This window comes from Panthera pardus, unplaced genomic scaffold (assembly GCF_024362965.1).
Source record: "Panthera pardus isolate Hobbes unplaced genomic scaffold, ASM2436296v1 HiC_scaffold_17, whole genome shotgun sequence".
In the NCBI taxonomy this organism is placed as follows: Eukaryota; Metazoa; Chordata; class Mammalia; order Carnivora; family Felidae; genus Panthera; species Panthera pardus.
Genome location: NW_026526732.1, coordinates 117,086,600 through 117,111,736, shown reverse-complemented (window position 1 = coordinate 117,111,736; position 25,137 = coordinate 117,086,600). Strand labels below are relative to the sequence as shown.

The following is a 25,137-nucleotide window of genomic DNA, read 5'->3' as shown; positions in this document are numbered from 1 at the left end:
AGGAACCATGAGATCATGACCTGAGCCAAAACCAAGAGCTGGACACTTAACTGGGTGAGCCACTCAGGTGCTCCTAGAGATTTTTAATCAAAGTACTAGCTAATGAAACAAGCAAAATAAATATTCAGGTTTTGAAGTTTTGCAAATTGCAATTATGGGAAAAAAGGTCGCAAACAGGAAGGTACTAGAATCTATCCTTACAAGGTAGGAACTGAGCCAAGTCAATGATAAGAAAGTCAAACACAGGATGCAGGATTTAATTTTGAAATTTTGTAGTGGCACTTGGGATATCTAGAATTGTGGATGGAAAGATCCTTTTGATGCAAATACTATTCTTATAGGATACACTTGTGTTGTCCTCAAGAATTCAAAATAGATTGAATTTTAGAAAGTTTGTGTTTTCAGGGTATCTAACTTTGATGGAACAGTAAAAAGAATCGTAAGTGGATACAATTCATCCTGATGAATTTTTTTTTTGTATTTCTCAAAGAAAGGTATGACAAAAAATACAGTGTCTTTTAAAATACCGTGGCTTAAATATTTGTATGTCTCAATATAAAAATAAAAATTAAGAATATACTTCATGTAGTAGAGTTTTCTCTGAGCTTACCAGGTATTTGAGCACTGAAGACGAGTTATCTTCTCGATTAAAAATATTATGGTCTACAGAGAGGAATCAATTGAAGGGGTCAATAATTTCAAATATATTAACTATGAAATGTACCTTTAAAGAAGATTGTAGTAATTTTTTTTTAAATAAATGTTTATTCATTACTGAGAGAGTGTGAGTAGGGGAGGAGCAGAGACAGAGGAAGACAGAGAATCCTAAGCAGGCTTTGCACTGACAGGAGTGAGTTCGACGAAGGGCTTGAACTCATGAACCGTGAGGTCATGACCTGAGCTGAAGTCACTCAGCTGGCTGAGCCACCCAGGTGCCACAAGATTGCAGGAATTTTTATTAAGAAAATAAAAAAAGATTGTATATATGAAAATATAACATCTTTCATAAAAATAGCAATGATGCAGTGTTACTAACAAGCTGATTAAAGAACTTGAATATGCACCAAGACTAATTTTCTTTGCCATATATTTTTTTTTAACGTTATTTATTTTTGAGACAGAGAGAGACAGAGCATGAACAGGGGAGGAGCAGAGAGAGAGGGAGACACAGAATCCAAAACAGGCTCCAGGCTCTGAGCTGTCAGCACAGAGCCCGACGCGGGGCTCGAACTCACGGACCGTGAGATCATGACCTGAGCCGAAGTTGGACGCCTAACCGACCAAGCCACCCAGGCGCCCCTCTTTGCCGTATTTTAAAAATTAAGATAAATTAATATAAAGAAGTTTAAAAATTGTTTTAAATGCTTGTATTCATAAGCATGCTGTTTTATTTGTTTAAGGTTTTATTTCTGAAAACAGTTTTTTGAATGGAACCATTCTGTCAGCCCGCCGATATAATGAAACCGACTGTTTTGTCCATCACTATATATTTTAAAAGTTATATGATGTCAACTATTTATTAGCATCTTCTTTCATTCTTACAGTGTCCTGGCTTGAATGAGAAATTCTGTCTTTAAGAGTCAGGTAATTGTACTGTTAACTTAAACTTTTCCAGATCATAGAAAAAGATGTTATCTCCCCAACTCACTTTGTGAAGCCAGCATACCTGTGATATCAGTATAAGACAATACGATGTGATTAAGAAGGTGTTATTCCAGGTTACAAATTTGGTTCTATTTAAGAAAATCCAGCAGCACTGAATCCACTGTATCAAAAATCTAAAAGACAAGTAGTACGAGCATATGAGCTGTTGATGAGAAATCTGCTAAGTAGAATTCAGTATATTCCTAATGTAACTCTTAAGGAGGTATAGAAGGGAACTGTTAGACATAATAAAGATTATTTGTGTAAAACTAACAACGAACTTGATATTGTGAGATGCTAAAACCAATTAAATAAGGATCTAGTTTTGAATGCCTATGACCAGCATTTTTATTTACATCATCTTTAATGTTGTAGGAAATGTGACAAGACAACAAATTATATTGCTGACATGTGTACTGGAATGGAAGAGAGAAAGAAAACACATATTCTTATTGCTGAGATGACTGTGTCTACACCCCCAAAAGTGAGACCAAATCAGAAACAGAACAGCCACTCTAGTAGGATTAATACGCTACTCAGAGAGATGGCTGGATGAGAGATAAATGTAGAAATTGAAAGCTTTTTTCTAAGTAATGAGTTATACGAAATGGAAAAATCATTCCCTTAAATAATAAAAACATAAAAATATACATAATATATAAATTTCCCACAGTTCAAAAATAGGATAGCTACAGGGGTCTTTTAAAAATTGCATAAAATGATCATAAAGTTTTACATTGATTATACCCTATTGAAAACTAGGAAGAGTATGAAATATAAGAATATTATTAAGTCATGGGGTGCCTGGGTGGCTCAGTCGGTTGGTTAAGCGTCTGACTTTGGCTCAGGCTATGATCTTGTGATCCCTGAGTTCGAGCCCTACATCAAGCTCTGTGCTGACAGCTCAGAGCCTGGAGCCTGCTTCGGATTCTGTGTCTGCCGCTCTCTCTGCCCCTCCCCTGCTCGTGCCATCTCTCTCTCTCTCTCTCAAAAGTAAATAAACATTTTAAAAAAAGGGTATTATAAAGTCACTATAATCAAGACAATATTGGCCTAGCAAATGACAAATAGACCACTGGAACAGAATAGATTCAGAGATAGATCATTCAGAATAGATAATTCAAAATACAGAAAACATTATACTTAATATCTGATGCATGTTGCAGTCCAATTCCTTGGAGAAATACTGGATTACTTAATATGTTGTTCTGGTATAGGTAGTTCTCTATCTGGTTAAAGTATAACAGAACTGATACCATTTAAAGATAATTCCTTAATGGATTAAAGACAGATCTAAAAAATGAATCCATAAACATCTCACAGGGATATCTAGGAAAGCACACATGTATAACCTAAAGCGTGGGAAACCTTAATTTATTACATTATACATTAATTTAATGTGTTTAATTTATTAATACATTAATTTAATTAACTAATATTAGGTATAATATATAAAGAATTCTTCAACTCAGCACCAAAAAAACGGGCAGAGGACCTGAGTAGACATTTTTCCAAAGAAGACATCCAGATTCTCAACATCACTCATCATGGTAATGCAAATCAAAACCACGACAAGGTCATGAGATCTCAGATTCATCACACCGGTCAGAATGGCTGGTATCGAAAAGACAAGAAGTAACAAGCGTTGGCGAGGATGTCGTGAAAAGGGAACCCTTGTGCCCTGTTGATGGGAATGTAAATTGGTGCAGCCACTGTGGAAAATAGTATTGAGGTTCCTCAAAAAATTAAAAATAGAAATATCATGCAACCCAGTAATCCCACTTCTGGATGTTCACCTGAAGAAAATAAAAACATTAATTTGAAAAGATATGCACCCCTGTGTTTACTGCACCATTGTTTATAATAGCCAATATACAGAAGCAACCTAAGTGTCCATTGATAGATGAATGGATACAGCAGATGTGGTGTATACACACAATGGAATATCACTCAGCCGTAAAAAAGAACAGAATCTTGCCATCTGCAATGACATGGATAGATCTAGAGAGCACAATGCTAAGTGGCATGAGTCAGACAGAGACAAATACCATATGATTTCGCTTAGGTATGAAATCTAAAAAACAAAACAAATGAACAGATGAAACACTCAGACTCTTAAATACACAGAACAACGGGGTGGTTGCCAGAGGGGAGGGCGGTAGGTGAGGATGGGCAAAGTAGGCGAAGGGGATTAAGAGCTACAAACTCCCAGTTGCAAAGTAAAGAAGTCACAGGGATGAACGTAGTCAATTATACTGTAATAACATTATACTGTAATATGGTAACTGAGGGTAACTGCACTTACTGTGGTGAGCGTTTTGTAGATATACTTGTCAGATCGCTGTGCTGTGCACCTGAAACTAATATGTGCCAACCGTACTTCAATTAATTAAAAAAAACCCTGAGAACCCCAGAAGCTAGTTAAGAAAAAAGAGGTGCATATCCGAATATGTACAATCAAAAAGCATTTGTTTTCAATATATGAAGTTTATTGTCAAATTGGTTTCCATACAACACCCAGTGCTCATCCCAACAGGTGCCCTCCTCACTACCCATCCCCCACCCTCCCCTCCCTCCCACCCCCCATCAACCCTCAGTTTGTTCCCAGTTTTTAAGAGTCTCTTATGCTTTGGCTCTCTTCAAAAAGCATTTTTACAGAAGTAGCAACATAAAATAAGTCAACACATCAGCTTTGTTTTTGGAAAAAGTGTTTGTAAAATATATTTCAGGCAAAATCTGTAATTTACACCGAGCTCCTACAAACAGGAAAAATATTAACTATTCTAAAGGCAAATGGACAAAGAATATGAATAGACATTTCACAGAACTGAGATAAATGGTGTGTGTGTGTGAGAGAGAGAGAGAGAGAGGGAGAGAGCGCATACACAGTGTGATTAAATGAGCATCGAGAAAAATACTTATAAGACACCATAGTCTGTTAGCTTTAGTACATGGTGAGTGAGGGGCTGATGTGAGTGGAAAGTGAAGGAAAAGATGCTATGGCACACTTCTGACAGACTACTGAGGAAGATAGACAAAGAAATCATTGAGTGCTCCCTAGGTGCCCTAGAGAAATAAAGAGAAAATGTGTATGTATCTGAACAGAGAGGACTCTGGGCAGTAAATTATTTTCTTCACTGCTGGCCTTACAAGATCGTTAATTACTTGTAACTAGTAATTCCATGAGATTAGTATAGTTACGTACGTCAGGCATCACATGAGTCTAAAAATTATTGAGAGGCCCTTGGTAAGAAGCATTTTGCAAAGACCTGCCACATGACCGTGATGATTGCTTATTTAAACTGATCTTCGTGTATTTCATAATCAATGATGCCACTGCAGAGTCCAAGGGGAATGGGAAGGATCCACTTAAGGAACGTGGGTTTGTAAGAAGGATCTCTCATCTTCCATTCTGTTGGCCAGGCAAACATTGTTGCACAGAGTCTATGGTTTTTGCTACAATTGTTAGTACCTAGCAGAGTCCTTGAGACACTCCTTCCACTCCTCCCGCTCCTCCTGAGGATGGTACTATGGCCTGGGCTCTGGGAAGTTATACCCCCCGAAGATATGCTGCGAAAGATCTGGAGAACTTCAGGTGTAAGGTGGTAGATGTGGAAAGGAAATAGGCTTCCCAAGTGTAGGGGATGTTTTTCTCTTGCAGGATACAGAATAGGAGCCCTCCGCCTCAAGGTACCCACATGTCCCAATCCAGCATTCATCTAGCCATGACTTCTACAACCTTAATTTTGGTTTCTTTGATCTATTGCAGATGATAGTATGTGTTAGTTCAACCTGGCTTCTGGTTCCACTGGAGACTTTATGATTCACCATTTTGTCGGAAGAGGAAAGGGGGCAATGAACTAGTACAGTGGCTGGGATGATGACTTATGGGAACTTTGCTTGGAATTTTTTTTTTTCCATTGACTGATATGTAGGAATTTGGAAGAGATGTTAGTATTAGAAGGATTAATGCAATCTTTGCAAATATGAGGATCCTCAAGGCTATTTCGTCAGACTTTCTAGTGGAGAATCTTTTTTTTTTTTAAAGTTTATTTATTTATTTTGAGAAAGAGAGATAGAGAATACCAAACAGGCTCTGGGCTGTCAGCATGGAGCCCGATGCAGAGCTTGATCCCAGGAACTGTGAGATATGACCTGAGCTGAAATCAAGAGTCAGACGCTTAACTGACTGAGCCACCCAGGCGCCCATCTAGTGCAGAATCTTAAGTCAGGGCTAATTCAGTAATTATTTCTGCAGTTAGGTGATGAACAAGAGAGCTGAATTCCATTTTCTCATTGGCCCATAACCCCAGCTTGCTAGTGGTTGTTGTAGGTGGGATGTTAAGAGTCTTGAACGACCGAATCCTTTGGAGTCTTGCTGTCTGGTTGAGCTCTCCATCTCGAGTCATGATGGGTTCTTGTGTGGCATAATGGCAATGGGATTGAGATTATTCTGGTCAGATTTTTCTTGTTGGGGCTCAGCTGCTTTTGACCTGCTGTGTGAGATGTTGAGATGCTCTTGTATGGATGAAGTAGAACCAAATGACATGTCTTTAGCTTTTTGAAAACTTCTGTTATTAAGTCTGAGGCAATTGGACATCATCCTGGGCGTATCTCTGGAATAGTCTCTATCATATTGTTTTGTAGTGTTCTTAAGTCTTACTTTGTATTGTGTCTCACTCTTAGTTCTGTGCTCAATACTTTCAGTAAATGTTGATTGAATGTATAAATGAGCACCATTAGATGCGCCAGAAAAATGCAAATAAAATTATAGCTGTTCGGAAAGGAGAAATGGCCAAATTGTCAGCAGCAGGACACCATGACCTTTGCCTTAAATGTTTTCCTGTGGACAGAATTGCACTTTATTGCAGAAGCTGGTTTCTCAATACTTGTGTTCTTTCATCTGACTTTTTGAAAGTGAACGAATCTTTTCCTTTAATTTAGGGTTTTTAAAAAAAATTTTTTTTAATGTTTATTTACTTTTGAGACAGTGAGAGAGCATGAATGGGGGAGGGTCAGAGAGAGAGGGAGACACAGAATCCAAAGCAGGCTCCAGGCTGTCAGCACAGAGCCTGACATGGGGCTCGAACCCACGAGCCATGAGATCATGACCTGAGCTGAAGTCGGACACTTAACCGACTGAGCCACCCAGGCGCCCCTAATTTAGGTTTTAACACAGGATGTAATTAAGGTGTCACATCTAAGGTATGTGTTACTAATTTACCTACTACGGTGTATCAGAAGAGTAATTTCAGCTGCATAAGTGAATCTTGATTTTTTTTAAATTTTTAAATGTTTATTTATATTTGAGAGAGAAAGAGAGAGACAGAGTGTGAGCAGGAGAGGGGCAGAGAGAGAGAGAGACAGAGACAGAATATGAAGCAGGCTCTAGGCTCTGAGCTGTCAGCACAGAATCCGACGTGGGGCTTGAACTCACCAACTGAGAGATCATGACCTGAGCCAAAGTCTGACGCTCAACCGACTGAGCCACCCAGGTGCCCCGATTTTTCTTTATATTAATTAAAGAAATTTTTGAAAAGAAATTCCATTTGATTCTCTTCTTATGTAGGACCTCAGTGCATTTTATAATATATAATATATATCTATTATATACTACATATAGTATGGTATATATTATTATGTAACATCTTACATGTACGTGTTGAGAAAGCTAGTAATTCTATTTCTAGATATATTTTTGGCCTCATATGTAGGGAGAATATGCTTTGAATTTATTTTGGTTTTGCTTTTATATGACTTCAGGTATATTACAAGCTAATAGATTCCTGTCACAGTTTGGATTACTTACTGTTAATGTGAACATTTTGTTTGCTTTTTCTTTATGGAGGTATGTAATTCAGACTAGGAAATGATTCTCTATTATGAATATCAACAGGACTGCTGTCTCATGTGGACAGGTTGTAATATCGTGTCATTACTGATCAGAAAAAAATATTTTTATAGATTGTAGTGGCTGGGTTTTACTTCTCAAATGTGATATTTATTTTTGTGGTCTAAAAGAAGTAGTTCCTTCTCACCCTTATTTGAGGGCTTTTTTTTTTTTTACCTACCCTTTAAATCCTGGTGTTCCTTTGGGTTCTCTTCTGATCCCTTTCTTTTTGCTTCCCATTTTCCTTCCTTAGATGAATAACATTGACCGAGCTCTTATGATGTATCAGGACAGGGCCATGCTGTACAGCTGAACAGGTTGTGTACTGCACAATTCCAGGAAGTGACATTCACTGCCCCCAAGACTTGGGTGGTGTCAGCAGGCATTGTGCTCGCTACTTTACAAACCCCTTGTTTATCCTCATAACAACCTAGGAGATGAATATCATCATTCCTCCTTTATAGATGAGAGAGAAAACTGAGTTTGGGGTATGTTAAAACTTGTTTAAGGTTACACAGTAATGAGTGGGCAATGGAGTTTGGATGGGTCCAAAGCCTTTGCTTCCCCACAGCATGCTACCTTTTGTGGGTGATCTCAGCTCTTGGTGAGCTCATCCATACCACCACCTAAATGATGATAATTCCAGATCTCTCTGTTGATGGCCTATGAGACAAATCTTCCAGCATGTACCAGAGGCCCCTCAGATTCTGAGTGATTCAAAGTGCATCATCATTTTCCACATAACTCCTTCTCCTCCATTCCTACTCTCAGTTGGTGGCACTTGTAACCTGGGCTCCTCTTGCCCCCTCACCCCCACATCCAATCAGGCCCCATCACTTCTCTTTCCCAAATCTCTCTCTGTTCGTCCCCTTCCTTTCTGTGCCAGTTGTTACTATGTGGGTTCGGGCCATCGTTCTTCCATTCTGACTGCATCTGCTCTGACTTATGACAAGCACCACCTAGCTCCTTGCCCTGTCTGTTGCGTCTGGCTCATTCTTCTCTCTCCACCTTCCCCACTTGGCTGCTTGAAGACACAGCTTTGAGTCCCTTTCTCAGGGAAGCCTTTCTTGATTGTTTTCACCAACCCTTTCCTTTAGCTGAATTGCCCTTCTCTGTGCTCCCATAGAGCATCATTTTATCATTTCACTCATCATGGTACTCTGATCATTGCTTTTCTTGTCTGACTCCTCCCCTGGACTAAGAGCTCTTTGAGGACAGGAACCGATTTGCCTTTGTCTTTCTAGCATCTAGCAGCTTGTCTGGGAGGAGATCAAGAAATGCTAGAGAGAATCAATGAATGCACACTATAGACGCATTAGGCAGATCTGAAAGAGTTTTGATTAGTATAGCTTTGTAATATTGCTTGAAATCGGGAACCGTGATGCCTCCAGCTTTGTTCTTTTTTTTTTTTCGAATTTGCTCAACTGATTTAAAAAAAAATTTTTTTAATGTTTACTCATTTCTGAGAAAGAGAGAGAGAGCACAAGCAGGGAAGGAACAGAGACAGAGAGACGGACACATAGAATCCCAAGCAGGCCCAACGCGGGGCTCAAACTCACAAACCATGAGATGGTGACCTGAGCTGAAGTCAGAAGCTTTAACTGACTGACCCACCTGGGGCGCCCCCCAGCTTTGTTCTGTCTTAAGACTGCTTTGGGGGTCTTTTGTGGTTCCACCCAAATTTAAGGATTGTAGGTTCTGTTTCTATGAAAATTGCCGTCAGAATTTTGATAGGATTGCACTGAATCTGTAGATTGCTTTGGATAGGATGCACATTCTAACAGTATTTATTCTTCCAGTCCGTGAGCACAGAACATCTTTCCATTCTTTGTGCCTTTAGTTTCTTTCGTCCATCTCTTACAGTTTCAGCGTACGGGGCTTTCGCCTCCTTGCTTACGTTTATTCCTAGGTATGTTATTCCAGATCTGAAAAAGTTGTTCACATAATACTGTAGTGTTCTACATGTTTACTTGGATTAAAATTTTCACGTGATTTTTATAAACCTGCATGGTGAAAATAATCGATGCAGATGTTATTTAACTACGTTTTTTCCCCTTTCTTCTTGCCATTTGGCACAACAGGCAGCATGATTATCGCTTAATGTATGTTTTCATGACAGCAGTCTCTTGCCTTATCCAGTTGACAAAAGATTCTAACTTAACTGCATGATAATTTAAAAAGTGGATTCTGTGTTGAACTTTGGTTTAAGGCGTCAAAGTTTTGTATGGACACCAGTGAATAAACTAACCTCTCAGAAGGAGCTTTGTTTCTCTTCCCCGACTCCAGTCCATCGGCAGTGGTCACTCCTCTAAGGAAACGGCCGGAGGTTGGTTATCTTAGAACCTGAGCTACTCTGCTAAATCTGAGGTTAGACCACATGGGGGTGGTTATTCACAGGCACCTTTTTCACCTAACAGGGATTCAGGTCTCATTCCAGCTCTGCCCGTATCCGGTTCTAGCCAACCACTTAAATCTCCCTGGACATCGGGTTCCTTGCCTTGAAAATTAGGCATTTGGATGAAAGTAGCCAGAACAACTTTTCAATCTCAAACGTTCCCTGATTCTATTACTCTGGGTCCCTCCTCACTTTGTGTTCTCTTACTGTCTTATTTCCCTTGCCTGCCTTCCCTTCTTCCCCTACTGAGGGACTGGTCCAGGCCTGTCCTGCCATCACACACCTAGATAGCTGTGTTCTTCAACACTTGGATTCGACCTGGAGGTTTTCTTGAACACAGAGGGCTGAGAAGCAGTGTACTTGTGTTGGCTGGCACGGAGCTCACTGCCACTACTTTATTGGCACGCTCAGATCCCTTCCACAAAGGGCGTGTGGGTCCCTTCCTTTTAGGAAGCACATTCCTGACTGCCTTTGTAAAAGCACAGTGAGGTTGAGTCTCGAGTACAAAAAGATTCCTGAATCAGAGCAGCGACATTTCTAAATTGCAGCCGTTAGACAGATTTGGGACTATGATTGTGACCTGGGCTGGGGGTGGGAGTGGGGGCGGCCTGGTTGGCAGGGACGGAACAGATAGATCATCATGTTTTCCACATCACACACAGTAAGTGTCCAAGGTTTTGCAGTGAGGAAGGCACACCATAGCATACCCTACGGTTTCTGGATATTTGTGTCACCTTTTCTTTAACGTCATACAACCTGTTAGGTTACAATGGGCTCCCACATAATTTTTCCGTAAAGCACTTCAAGCAAAATTATAGTCATCAAGGCGTGCCTCTAATTTTAGGAGGTAAACGAAGCCTGTGCTGATTCGATTTGCCTGCGTTCTGACTTCCTCACCAGACCCCAAAGGCCAGAATCAGGTACAAGGTGTTTTTTGAGAAGACGCGCGCGGGGAAGCGTGTCTATACAAAACCGTTTTCTGGGAAGGCAGGTCGGGGGTTCCCGGCAGCAGCAGAAGGCGAGTTAAAGAGCCGGGATCGGGGAATCGGGAGGGAGGGCGAAGGTGTCCCGGCAGGACAGGCGCAGAGAAGCAACAAGCTTGGGAGGCCGAGAGGGGAAATGCCCCGGTCCGGGCAGGATGAAGGACGCGGAGGGCTGCAGCCACACTCCCTGCCCCGGATTTCGGCGGCAGCCGCCCCAGAAGGGCGAGCGGCAGAGGTCCCGGGGCGGCGGAGCGGGCGCAGGAGGGGCCGGCGGTGGGGGGCGGGGGGCGGCGCGCTGGGGGCCGGGCCCGCACGGGGTTAAAAGAGCATCACCTGCAGCTCCAGGGCGACCCAGATGGGAAGTAGGAAGTGCCGCGCTTGAGCTTCCTGTATAAATACACGCGCGGCTCCCGGCGCCGCCGCTGGTGAGCTGCGCTCCACGCTCCGCGGGGCCCGGGGCGTCGCGGCCGCTCACCGGGGGGCGGGGGGGGCAGCGGGCGCCTGTCGGACCGCCTCCCCGCCTCCCCCCTCCCGCCCGCGGCTGCACCCCCCCCCCCCCCCCCCGGGCCACGGTCCCGCTGCCGTCCCGCGGGGGTGCAGAGCTGGGGCCGCGGAGCCCGGAGGACCGCGGAGGGAATGAGCCGGCTCCGCCTCCCCGGAGCGCGCGGGCCAGGCTGCTGAGAAGCCCCGGCGGCGCCCGGAGGAACCGAGCCCTCCCGCCAGGTAGGTGTCGCCGAGCGCTTGAGCCGCTGCGGGCGGGCGAGGACGGAGAGACCCGGACTCCATGGTCTGTAGCTTTCTTTTCTGCCTCCTCTGCTTAACAGCGCGCAGAGTGGGATTCATGCCGAACGCCCGAGACACCTGTTAACTTTGAAAAATAGACGCAAAGGTAGAAGAGAAACCGGTGTCGTTTCCAGTAAAACGGCCTCTGCGAAATGTACCGATTGGCAAACGCAAGATTAGGTCAGACCTCCCCGGTGTCTTTCTTAAGGGGAGACCAGAAGTTGGCATCATCTCAGATGTCGACCTTCCGTTGTTTGGAAACGCACACAGCACGGTGTTGACACGCATAGATGGGAATGAGATGGGATCTTGGCCATGCGTTATGGTGATTATTTTGTCAGGCAGTTGCTGATAAGACAGAGTGAAACTCGGATCCTGTATTGCCGTTCCCAAGTTCTAGGTTAAAATGAAAGGGATTCCTGTTTCAGCGGAGCAAAGGGATCTTGAGCTTTCTCCTCTCGGGGCACCTTTTGCTTTCCTTATGACTTTGGGGGATCCTGCTGTGAGTCTCCTCCTGATGCATGCACGTCTTACATTCAGATTTCTCAGAAATGCATTTCCCTGTCTGGGAAAATGTCCTCTGTCTTCATGCTTTCACTACCGTGGGTCACTTTCTTATTTCTTTCTGCTGCAGGTATCTGATTAGACGTTAGCTGGGAGTCCCCATAGGACTATCAGTGTTCTAAGGTGGCATTTCTGGATGTTTGTTTGAAGTCTGCAAGATCTGAATTAAAGAACAATGTATCTCACATTTATGAAACAGCAGATGGGGCGGGAGGGGGGGGGTCTAGGCCCAGAAGCAAAATAAATGAACTTTGAGATGACTCAGTTTTTAGGGTGTGGGTAAGAGGAAAAAGGAACCCAGCCAGCCTTCACAGAGTTGCTGGCTAATTAAAGTATCTGGCTGCTGCAGTGTGCACTGAGATGAGCCTCCTGGTCCCTTTCAGATCTCACTGCTCTGTTGGTCCCTCCATCTGCTGACCCTGCCCCCTCTTCCCAACCCTAGTCCTTTTCCTAAGTAGCAGCCCTGGAACTATTTCTGAAATGATCTTGAGGAGGGGGAGGGGGCAAGAAAGATAGATGTAGCAGAACCATGGGCCCCATTGGGATAATTGTATTAAATCCAAGGCCACGTTTTCACAGCCCTCCTGTTTTACCCTTGCACACCTGTGACTGCTCTTTTTTTCCCTTGTGGTGGGCACACACTTGGAGAAATAGGAAAGAGAAAAACCCTTCTGTTTCTAAAATAGCCTCTGATGAATTGAAACTGTCGTGATGAGTAAACAAATACAAGGTACACATGTATATAGAGAATGTAAGTGTAAAACAGATGTCAAGTCGTGGAATCGGGCTGCTTGAACTTTTTATTTAAAACAAACAGGAGAAAACATAACCCCCCAAGTCCCCAAACCAATCACCCTAGATAACTTGCTCCTACACTACTGTGCTGGAAGCGAGGTGTGACTGTGGTCAAGCGCTGTCCATTTACCCAGAGTTTTACAAATATTTATAGTCGTCTGTGCCAAATATCTTTGCACTGAGCCCCACAGAACATTCTCAGCATTCAAAAGCTCCATTCTCATGAATGGCTTTAGTTCATTGGCAATTTAAAGGCATCCAGGCTTTCAAAGTAGGTCAGTTTAAGACACGTCTTTTTTTTTTTTTTTTTTTAAATAATTAGTTTTTGGGTCTCCCAGATTGTGAACCAGGTTTTCTGAGCCAAACTTGACAGCAGAGAGAAAAATTATCCTTTATCTAGAAAGAAAGAGGAAAAAAGCTTGTTTTATCTATATAATAAGACCACTTAGCTTCCTGAAAACTACCTTTCTCTTCAAGAAGATGAGTACTTTTAATCTGAGAAGGTAAATTTAAATTTTCGATTTTGAGAAGCAGGTTTAATGTGTTAAGTATTTAGGAGCATTTATAAGGACCTCAGAATCATTGCTCCGTGGTGTTTCTGCTAATTCTGGCTTCTGTGTTTCCCGTGGCCTTGACTTATGACATTACTTTCTTGTTCAGTGAGGTTCTTCGTGTTTGAAATCACCAGTTTGAGGTAGAGGTCAGGAATCATGCTGAACCCAGATGTTGGTGAAGGAACAAAGTCCAGACAGTTTTGGGACTAAACCTACTTTGTGCAACTGATTATTTTGGATATGGGAAAGGAGCCAAAATGCCACACAAATCCTCCTTTCCACTTTGAGCTTTGGGGAGTAGGCATCTGCAGTCATTAGTCCTGAGTGCTGGGACTGTTTTCCAGGGATGCCTGCTTTAATTTCTGGAAGCTTCTATTAAGTCATGTTATTTTCCTGAGTATGTTAGATGTTTGTCATCTTGACTTTTTTGTTTTTTTGTTTTTTTTTTTTTTGGTAATGTTTCCCATATGTCATCTGAGTGTTAAGGAACCTGAAGAGGCGTAACCTCACCAAAGTTAATTTAATTATTTAATTTTTAATTTGCTTTTTCACCTTTAGGTACAGGCAGGAGGTCTGTACTAATGTTCTATTTTTATTAACTCTGGCATTTGCTTTTGCTGGGTCCATGCATATTTCTAAACCCAGCACATCGCATTTCAATGGTTATTAAGACACGGGAGGCTATACATTAAAGAAAGTAAAAGCGGCCAACGTTTTTGCAACACGGAATGAGAAACGTCTCGTTTACGAGGAGACCTCTTTCCTAGAACTGAAAGCACAACAACCTAAGTGCAAAATACTTCTCTTGTTCACAGCTGGGGATACTGCTGATCACATGGCTTTTGTAGCATCTGTTAAAGAACATACTCTAAAAGCCGTGTCTCCTTGGTTCCCATCTCCTCTGCAGTCATGAGTTTGAGGGCCAGACTTTTACTCAACTGGTTCTTTGTCTTTGGGGGAAGAAAGAACACATCATCTCTCATTTGTCTCTTTGCTGGACTTGTGGTCAAAGCTTCATAGAAACCCACAAATTGTCCTCTGTTATCATTATAGAACATTATCTGTTGACAACCTCCTCAACGAGTTTACTCCTTGTAAGTGGAGACTGGGTTCGGTCACCTTTACATCACTAGCACCTAATGTGTGGAATTCAGAATTCAGTTCTTTGTGGGGTTGACTTTGTTTCCTACATTACTGGGTTTTTGAGAAAAGGATTTGGCAAAGGCGAATGAAAACATACCTGCTGCACCTTGCTTAGTGTGGGATTTCGGAAGGGAGTCCTCTCCCAAGCTGCTTTTAAATTTGTTTCTAATTAAAGTTTCTATAGGAAACTTCTGACATTCAGAAGAGAGGGTAATACAGATACATGTTTGTATCCATTTGGAGCAAACATTTTGATTTAGCTATGTGTGCCTTAGCAACTGTAGTTTCCTGGTAATGTCACGACCCAAGAAGTCAGCCCATCTCTTTCTTTCTGTATGGGGCTTTCTGAAATAACACGTCTCCTTGATCTGTTCATTACATCATTGTCTGACCTGCCTTTAAGTGGCGTTCTTCCTGCTTCTGAGCTTTGTTGTTATGCCAGGCAGAGGGAAGACGAATTATTCAGCAGGGCTGCATGAATAATTGTGGGAGGCAGGGAAGCACTGATTAAAAAAACGGGGCGGGCAGGGCACTCTGGCGGTGTTGAGTGGGGAGCTCCCACGAAGAGTGTAAAATGACAGTGCTGAAAATATCATGAAGCTGTTATTCTCCTATTCACGCCTGCCTTCTCTGATAAGTTTTCATTGTTAGAAAAGCCAGGGACGGATTTTCTCCTCTTGGGCCTTTCCCTGTAGCGGTAATGAGAATGTGGAAACAGGGCAAGAAAAAAAGGAATGTACTTTTTAGAAAAAGGATCAGCATTGTGCAGATGTTAGAATTTGCCGTCCCAGATGCCTGTGCCCTGAAGGATTTAGAGTTAGTCATCTGCTTTGTTAGCCGTTGTCCCCGTAAATCTTTCCGTGTATTTCTCCTGAATATTTTGTAGGAAAAAACATAAAAATCAGATATTGTTCTCACCATAAAAAATTGCAAGTGTGTGAGGTGATGGGTGTGTTAACTAACCTTACTATGGTAATCGTTTCGAAACTTGTGTAGACATCTATGTGTATATACACACATCTGTGTCTCATCATTACACTGTATACCTTAAACTTATACAATGTTACATATCGATTATATCTCAACATAGCTGGAAGAAAATTAGATCTTAGTAATAGCTGTAACAGACTTTATACATAACAATTTCAAATAGCAAAGAGACTGTTTAGAAAACAATGCTAATAATTAATATTTGCTGATTTCGGCTCAGGTTATGGTCTCACTGTTCATGAGTTCGAGCCCTTCGTTAGGCTCTGTACTGACAGCACGGAGCCTGCTTGGGATTCTGTCTGTCTCTCTCGCTCGCTCGCTGTCCCTCCCCCCTACCCAAAATAAATAAACAAACATTAAAAAAAAAAAAAGATATTCCTCCTAATGGAGTGTCTGTCCTTTTCACCTGCATACGAGTTAATAGGGATATATTTGCACATTAGTTCCATTTTTAGAAGATTACAGTCTCCGGGTTACACATTTATAATCTTGTTGACATCTTGGTAACTGTTGGGATGAATATGTTAAAGCTAAGGAATTACAGACTGAAGTACTTTTTCATTTCCTGAGGGAAGAAGACGTAGTCTGCTTTCCTATTGCACGAGGCATGATGGTAAACAGTCTTTTACAGCAATGCTGCTACCTCACAAAGCCCGAGTAGGTGAATATTTGCTTCCATCACACCTAAGAACTAAGAATGGCTTGGATTTGTTTATACTCGAGAATAGTGTCTAATCTGTCTTGTTTTTTGCATATAATGATCAAGTGTCCCATATGTGATGCCAGGTATCTGTTGTTGGCCTTGGGTGTTACTCTTTCAGAAAATAATTAAGTAGGTGCCTGGGGGACTCAATCAGTTAAGCGTCCGACTTCAGCTCAGGTCACAATTCTGTGGTTCGTGGGTCTGAGCCCCACGTTGGGCTCTGTGCTGACAGCTCAGAGCCTGGAGCCTGCTTCGGATTCTGTGTCTCTTTTTCTGCCTCTCCCCTGCTTGTACTCTGTCTCTCAAAAACAAATAAACATTAAAAAATAAGTAGATAGAAGATATTTGTTTCTCTGATATCACTGGGTTTGTACTGGTCCATCTAGTCCCCGAATGGCCAGAGAGCGGGTCAGGGATGCAAACAGGAGAACCACAGCCCTGGCCACTAAGGAGGTCTGCCCTAAGTCCTTACCCCACTAAGCACTAATACCCATTGCCCTTGCTACTCTACCAGCCAGCTGGTCTACCTTCCATTCCAGACTATGCTTAGGGTAGAACTTCAGCAAATGGCTAGTGACTGATGATGGTCAGCACTTCTAGACTCAGTCTGTGCCATTTGAGTCGTTAATAGCTTCTGTTAAGAACATGAACTAGGGCTACATAGTTGCATTGGGCAGAAGTGCCAGGGTCAACACAGTACTAATTTTTCAGATTATGTTGAGTGGAATCTGGTTGCCTGACATGTCATTCTTGGTTGGTGTTGGGAGAGCTTCCTAACAAGGCAGAGATGGGATCTTTGGATTGCTGTTTCATTCTACTCGATTAGAATATTGGCTTCCTGAGAAAATCTCTCCATTATGAAGGCAACACTTCAGACGTACCTTCTCCACCACCTACCCTTCTTGAAAACCTTTCCCTTTGTAAGCTTTCTCTGAGTCATGCTTTTATATCTTTTATTCCAGCTACCTCACAGGAATGACTCAGTGCCTTACATGGGCATGGAAACATTTTGAGAGTATTCCTGTGTCTCCTCTTCTGTTTTGTCCCTTGTTCTTGAGTAGATCTTAGACTTCCTTAGCACGGTTTGGAATTAAGACCTCAGCACAGATCGGCTGGCTTCTTACACGCATTCATATTCTCTTCTGTCAGTGATATCCAGGTGATTCATTCTGTTTATTTTCTATCTCTCTGGGTCTCTTTAATTCTGCTTCATCCATTTATCTGAATTTTAAAGTTTTTGCTGAATGGTGCAAAAATTCCTAAATAACTAGGTAAGTATCCCGGTGAAACATTGTCCCTTCCGACTACATTATCCTTTTGTGCTGTGGAACGATCACCGAGACTCTGGGTAGTGAGGCAGGCGTAGACGACATTAGTTAAAAATACTTTGAATGTTGGCTCTTCCAGCCTCTGCATTTTTGGAGCAGATTGCTTTTCCAGGCCGCCAGCAGAATACGAAAAGTCCTTCTACATCCTGTGCTTCTAGCATGCGCCCCGTTGTGTGGTTAGTTATATTTAAGCAAGTGGTACTTGTAGAATCTGGGTGAAGTCCGCCCTCGCCGCCCCACCCCCACCCATGCCATTAACTTTAGCGAGTTTAAACCTAAAAGCAGCTGTCCAGTTTCTTTTTTCTTCCCCAACATGCCCCTTGTCCTCTCTGCCAAAATTCGTTCCTCATTGGGTTCGGCTGGGTCACATCTGCAATAATGGTAAAAGCTGGGATCCTCGTTACCGTTTTAAAACAAGCAGGAGGGTGGACCATTCAGGTCACTTTCTTCTTTCAGGTGAAACGTGAGGTATGAGGCAGAACCAGTTGAGCAAGGCAGTGAGATGAATTACCGGCTCTCTGGGTGGATAGCTTTCCCCAAAACCTAGAAGGGAGCTGGTGTGAACCGTCAGTGCACCTGCGGAGACATGGTGCGGTGAAAGGGTCAGGAGCTGTCAGCATGTGTGTGCGTGTGTGTGCGTGCGTGTGTGTGGGGGGGTCAGCTTCCTCTGGACACCCCTTCTGAACTTCATGCTGTTTGCTTATGGTCTGGGTGGGTGGCTGAATTTCTTCTCTTGGTGGTTCCATGTTGCAGAGACCGGGGGATCCGAATAAGATGTAAGTGAAGGGACACTAGGACACCTGGGAGCCATTCCCGACATCTCAAAGGAGAGAGAACTTCAGGACTGTCCTGATTGTTCCTTGAAGAGCTCTGTATGTAATGAATCAAGGGTGAAAGGATTTTCTGGATTCATATTCTTTTTATGAAGCGCTCAGCATGTGTCATTCATTTTAAAAAAATTTTTAATGTTTATTTATTTTTGAGAGAGAGACATAGTACAAGTGGGAGAGGACAGAGAAGGAGACACAGAATCCAAAGCAGGCTCCAGGTTCTGAGCTGTCCGCACAGAGCCCGACACAGGCCTTGAACTCACAAACCAGGAGATGGTGACCTGAGCCAAAGTCTGGATGCTTAACCGACTGAGCCACCCAGGTGCCCTGAGTCATTCATTTTTAAAACCTTTATTAATTGATTTTGCCCAGAGTGAAAACTCGAAGAGCAGGTTTTCAGACTGTGCCTGGTGAAGCCTTGAGCATCTGTGATGGTGCCTGGCAGGTGCCCAGGGACAGGTCCAGGGGACCTGGCCTGGCTCTCCCCATCCTCTTCCACCAGCACTGGCCCACCTTAGCTCCTTTACACGGTGGCAGTTTACTCCAGATTTTGTTTTTGTAAAATTCCATCGCCTTAAACATGTTTGAATGCCATCACTTCAGGGAGTCGGTGTTATTGCCCACAGAAAAATAAATCACTTCTTTTTGAAGAATCATTTTGAATTGTGCACATCTCAGAGATGAAATATGTGACCTCCTTCCTCTTTCTCAGTCACAAGTACGGCCTCGTTTGGAATGCTTGGAATTTTTGTTGTTGTTGCTTTAACAGAACAGGTCTCTGCTTTGGAAAAGGCTTTTATCAAAATATTTTTACAGATAAAATATACTTTAAAAAGTTGTGTACATGTATATATAGTAAACCGCTTAATTGAGGTATGATTGATGGCCAAAAGCTGTATATATTTAATGTATACAACTTGATGAATTGGGAGATAAATATGTACCTCAGGAACAGCATAATGTCTGTACTTAACAATGCTACATTGTATGCTTAAAATTTTGCTAAGCAGGTAGACCTTTTTTTTTTTTAAGTTTATTTATTTTGAGAGAGACAGAGACAGTGCAGCAGGGGAGGGGTAGAGAGAGGGAGAGAGAAAGAGAGTCCCAAGCAGGCTCTGTGCTGTCAGCACTGAGTCTGATGCAGGGCTTGAACCCACAATCTGCAAAGTGAAGACCTGAGCCAAAACCAAGAGTCGGGCGCTTAAGCGACTGAGCCACCGAGGCGCCCCACTTAGAGGGGAGATCTTCTGTTAAGTGCTCTTACCACACATACACACACATACACACACACACACAAATAATGACAAATAAAGTGGACAGGAAGAAACTTGGAGGTAATAGATATTTTTATATTTTTATAACTTTGGTTTGTAACTCACAAAGTAAGGAGTGCAAACTTATGGATATGGCAGGTGGTAAGACCATGTTTCACTATTAACGTTTTTAAAATATTTATTTTTGAGAGAGAGTGCAAGTGGGGGAGGGGCGGGGGGGCAGAGGATCTGAAGCGGGCTCTGCGCCGACAGCCAGAGAGTGTGACACAAGGCTCGAACTCATGAGCACCAAGATCATGACCTGAGCCGAATTTGGACGCTCAACCAACTGAGCCACCCAGACGCCCTCAAAAGACCATTTCTAAGAGATAATCTAAGGAGTATGCAATTATGTCTTCATTTTGTGAGTGTCCTATGTCTCTTTCTAAAAAATGCTATAGGGGCACCTGGCTGGCTCAGGCAGTAGAGCATGAGACTCTTGGCCTTGGGGTTGTGAGTTCAAGCCCACATTGGCACATTGCGGGTAGAGATAAATTTTTTTTTTAATTTTAAAAATTAAAAAAAAATAATGTGGTTTGAGACTGTAAGAAATAATTGACTTTGATGAAGAATTCCTACATCTCCTGCTGTGTTGGAACAGCAGGACTAACCTGTTCCTAACAGCTTCCTCCAAATGGGCTCTTCCTGTATTTGACATTTGTGGCATGGGGAGGTTCTGGTCTGTGTCAGTCCCCTCTTCCCTCCAGAAGCATTTACTGGCTACATTTCTTCTTCTTTGCTGTGGCCTTCTCCACCTCCTCTCACCCTCCTCTTCCTTCCTTTAAAAAAAAAAACTTTATTAAGTTTTAACATTTTATTTCCAGTGTAATTAACGTACAGTGTTATATTAGTTTCAGGGCTACACTGAAGTCATTCAACAGTTCTATACATTACTCAGTGCTCATCAGGCTAAGTGTACTGGCTGCGTTTCTTCTTAATGTTTGACTAGGGATTTCTCTTTTTGTGGGCAAAGATCATCAGAATGTGGTGAAGACAGCACTTGGATGAAATTGGTGATGTGTGTGTTACTAGGAGAAACAAACAGGTGATGGTTGTCTAAGCATCACCTGGAAAGAGGAGAGAGGTAAAATCACTAATTGACCCTAAAGAGAGATTTTTTTTCTTTAACTTCAAAACCCTGAATTTTATACGTAGGTTGATTTGCTCTTGGATGATAGCTCATTAATAGGTAAATAAGAACACCACATCTTAAGCCGTATACGGCCTTTCCCAAGAAATACTATCATGGAAGCCAATCATTGGTTAGCTTCCTATTTAAATTTATTTTTAATCAAGTCTACTACTGAGGGAGTAGGTAAAAAGCCTTGAATATTTCAGGTTACTAGAGTTTATAATAACTTGATTCTTTCTGGTATGACATTAAGAAAGTGCAGTTAGATCTCATAGATCTTTTTTCTGTCCATCCAATACAATTTGTTTTTTTCTCCCTTGTCATACTTTTGTACCTGTATGTTGAGACATAAGCCACTGTGGGGCTACATAACAAATGCCAAACATGTCCTTTCTTTTGCTCCAAAATGGGGATGAGAAGAGTCTAGTTCTTGTAGGGGGAGAGCGTATTTACATTTATTTCTGTGGCAGAATTTATTAGGATTGGCCATACGCTCTTGAAATGGTAAGAACTTTAGGATTTTCCTTCTCTTTAATTAGAACATGAAATTTCTTGATGTGCTATAAACTATTGAAGATTACTTTCACAATTATTTACCTCTTCTAAAGATAATCTGAATAAAAACAAGTAGAAGGGTTTCAGTTATAATTTTTATTTTTCAGTGTAGGAAAATCCTATTGTCTTGCCATATTTAGAGACAGATTTTACTCTGCACAGTTTTCGGTGACCTTCGAGCTGTAGTCATGGGCTGTTTGTCTCTTTATCTCTTTGTCTCGGTTTTCCTCTCTCCCTACCCCTTCTAACTTCTTTCTCTCCCCGTTCCATCCTTCCACATAATATCCAGTCTCTGGTGTAAGGGGCCAGGACTGGGCTTGGTCTCAGAAGATGGAGGTTCGAATTTTGCTCTGCTCTATACAAGCTCTGAGAACCCAGGCAGATTATTTAACTCCTCTTCAGAAGAAGTTATGATTGCTTAGCATGTCTATAAGATGAAGGAAATAATCATCGTGGTTGCAAAAGAGTAAATGCAAGGACATATGTGACAGGACACAATTAGCACTGATCCCCCCTTGAAGAAAGTTGATTGGTATGAAACCTATAGAACGTAAAGTGTACCATTTCAGTTGTTGTAAGTGTGTAATTCGGTGGCATGAAGTACACTCACAGTGTTGTGTAACTATCACATTCTCCATTTCCAGAACTTTGCCATCATTCCCAACAGAAACTTTGTACCCATTAAATGGTAACTCTCTATTTCCCCCCTCTCCCAACCCCACCTTTCTACTCTCTGTCTCTCCGAATATGATGGCTCTAAATACCTCCTATTGATGGAATCATACGATGTTTGCCCTTTCGTGTCTGGCTTATTTCACTGAGCATAATGACTTTAAGGTTCATCCTCCTATTCCCTTTTAAAGGTGAATAATATTCCATTGAATGTTCATATCACATTTTGTTTATTCCTTCATCTCTTGATGGGCATTTAGAGCGTTTCCACTTTTTGACTAATTGTGAATAATGGTGCTGTGAGCATTGGTGTGCCAAGTATCGGTTTCCATCCTGGTTTCAATTCTTTTGGGTGTATGCTGAGAAGCAGAATTGTTGGATCTCATAGTAATTCTTTGTGTAATTTTTTGAGTGGGCATCCTATTTTCAAGTTGTTTTTTTTTAATCTGTTGGATTATAGTATGCGACTCCTAAATGGCGTGTTTATTCCTTGTGGTCTTTTCGTTCCCATAATTTACATTATATGAGTCAGGATGGTGAGGTCACCTTCAATTTCTCCAGGAGCACCTTGCCAAGGTGGCACGCTCTATAGGCCATGGGTCTCAGAAATGAACTTTGATGTATGCCTAGATATCCCGGAAGGTGAAGGTTTGCTCTGTTGGTGCCCAAATGTGTTGGTTAAACAACAGCTGTATTAATGAATGCAATATTTTCTGCTTTGGACCTTCCTGTAGGGGTTGAGGAGACTGAAGAAGGCTGATGGGCTGATGGGCTCAGCTGGTAGGTTCCACTGTCTCACCATGACCACCGAAAATCCGACGCCGGGAGACCTGGCTCCGTCCCCCCTCGTCACTTGCAAACTCTGCCTGTGTGAACGGTCCCTGGACAAGATGACCACACTCCAGGAATGCCACTGCCTCTTCTGCACAGATGTAAGTTCTCCTTGAAGCTTTCATCACGAGCCTGAGAAAATACAACGGGGAGAACTGTCAAAGCACAGGATAGATTTCGGTGGCTTTCTGAGAAACCAGGGTTTGCTACAACAGCCTTCTGTTTTGGAGAGCAATTCCACGTTTGGGTCTGTTTCCAAATAGTGTCTGGAATGGTAAATCCCGTATTTACTGTTTTTTAGGCAAAGCATAAAGTGTATGTGATCTTTAATTACTGGTTGAATAAGCAGGATCTGTTCTTAAAGTGCTAGGTAAGAAACAAAATAGAAATATTTTTCACACATCTTAGTTAACTCCCATCTGTAAGGAGCTCATCCGGTGTTGGATGACAGACCAGGTGGCCGTTAACTGAATTTTCTTTCATACACTTTCTCGTCTCTTACAAAGCACATGATACATAACTCTTTTACTTTGTGCTTATCTCCCTTTTTTTTTTTTTTCTGTCTTCACAATATGCTGAGTGGTACTTATTCCTCATAATAAAGAGAGTATGTAGGTAGATCTCCAGGAGTGGGCCTTCCTCTTTTAGTGTGACACTTGGTGTCAATGGTCGTGACCTTGATGGCACATTTCCCTGGAGGCTGGTTGATTAAGGTGTGAAGATAGGAAACAGACTGTTGAATTCAAGGTGGCTACTGCAAGTGTGAACCCAGTGGTCCTATTCAGATTTTCATTTATTCAAATATCTTTTGAGCTCCTACCGTGTGCCAGGCACTCTGCTGGATGTTGTCCCATAGGGAAGATGGACTCATTGAAGGAACTGTCCAAGTTTGGCAAAGTCAGGGGTAGCTAGATGTAGTATACCAGCAGACTGTCTCACCTGCTTGGGGATGGGAGGGGGCATCCTGGTGGCAGTGATCTCTGAGCTGAGGCTTTAAACAAGAGTTGCAAATTGACGCTCATGGGTCACGTCTGGGCTCAACACATTTTTTATTTGGATCCCCAATTGGGAAATTTCATGAAAAAATGAAAAAGTGGTAAGATCTAGCGACTCCATCCAGGCCTGTATTTGTAGGCCCCAAAGAGACGATCTTTCCTCTGTTTATATTACCTTCCTGTCTCCTGTATGTATTTGAATCAACTACTCTTAAACAAATTTTTTTTTTAATGTTTATTTATTTTTGAGACAGAGAGAGACAGAGCATGAACAGGGGAGGGGCAGAGAGAGAAGGAGACACAGAATCTGAAGCAGGCTCCAGGCTCTGAGCTGTCAGCACAGAGCCTGACGCAGGGCTCAAACTCATGCACCATGGGATCATGACCTGAGCCGAAGTCGGAAGCTCATCCGACTGAGCCACACAGGTGCCCCATGAATCAACTACTCTCTTAAACCAAGGATGAATTAAGAGTCACGCGGGATGCAGACTGGCATCTCAGCAAGGCAGAGGCCTGATGTCCAAGTTATAATATTTACCTTTTATCTGTGCTTTGGTAGGGCCTCGTCTGGGCAGACTGTTATTATTTATTAGACAAAAAGTGTAATAATCACCAGACAAATCTAGGTTTCATGCCCTGACTAGAGAAGGAAATTGAATAGTTCAGGTATAGTGACCAGTGCTTAAATCAAGGGAAGCAAGGACAGAGGAATCATTAAGGATGTAGAGTCATTTATAAAGAGGTGTATTTACTAAGCATACTTTTTAAAAAAATAGATTAACAATTTAAGGTGAAATAAATTTTGCTCTTTCTTGTTAATTTCATCAAAATGTCATGTTCTCAAGTTCATTTATATTGATTAAAAAACTTTTTTTGATTGAGGATTAGGGTAGGGAGAAGCCTTGGAATGATTTTTGGGTAAAAAGGAAAGTGACTAGGGATGGCCGGGTGGCTCAGTTGGTTGAGCGTCTGACTCTTGATTTTGGCTCAGGTCATTATCCCAGGGTGGTGGGATCCAGCCCCATGTCAGGCTCTGT

At 42.2% G+C, this 25,137-nt stretch overlaps 1 protein-coding gene across 5 annotated transcripts in view; it reads left to right on the top strand.

Moving 5' to 3' along the window:
* Nucleotides 1–25,137, top strand: part of RNF144B (ring finger protein 144B) — a 178,263-nt gene that overhangs the window by 89,865 nt on the left and 63,261 nt on the right. For 2 of the 5 annotated variants that reach the window (XM_019420022.2, XM_019420024.2), the window contains exon 2: nucleotides 23,009–23,206. In XM_019420022.2, coding sequence (XP_019275567.1) covers nucleotides 23,042–23,206 — 165 coding nt within the window. In that variant the 5' untranslated portion in view covers nucleotides 23,009–23,041. Of the gene's footprint in view, nucleotides 1–10,732; nucleotides 10,850–11,506; nucleotides 11,636–11,766; nucleotides 11,876–23,008; nucleotides 23,207–25,137 lie in introns of those variants that run through there. The other 3 variants (XM_019420025.2, XM_019420021.2, XM_053904860.1) reach the window with 3 other exon arrangements.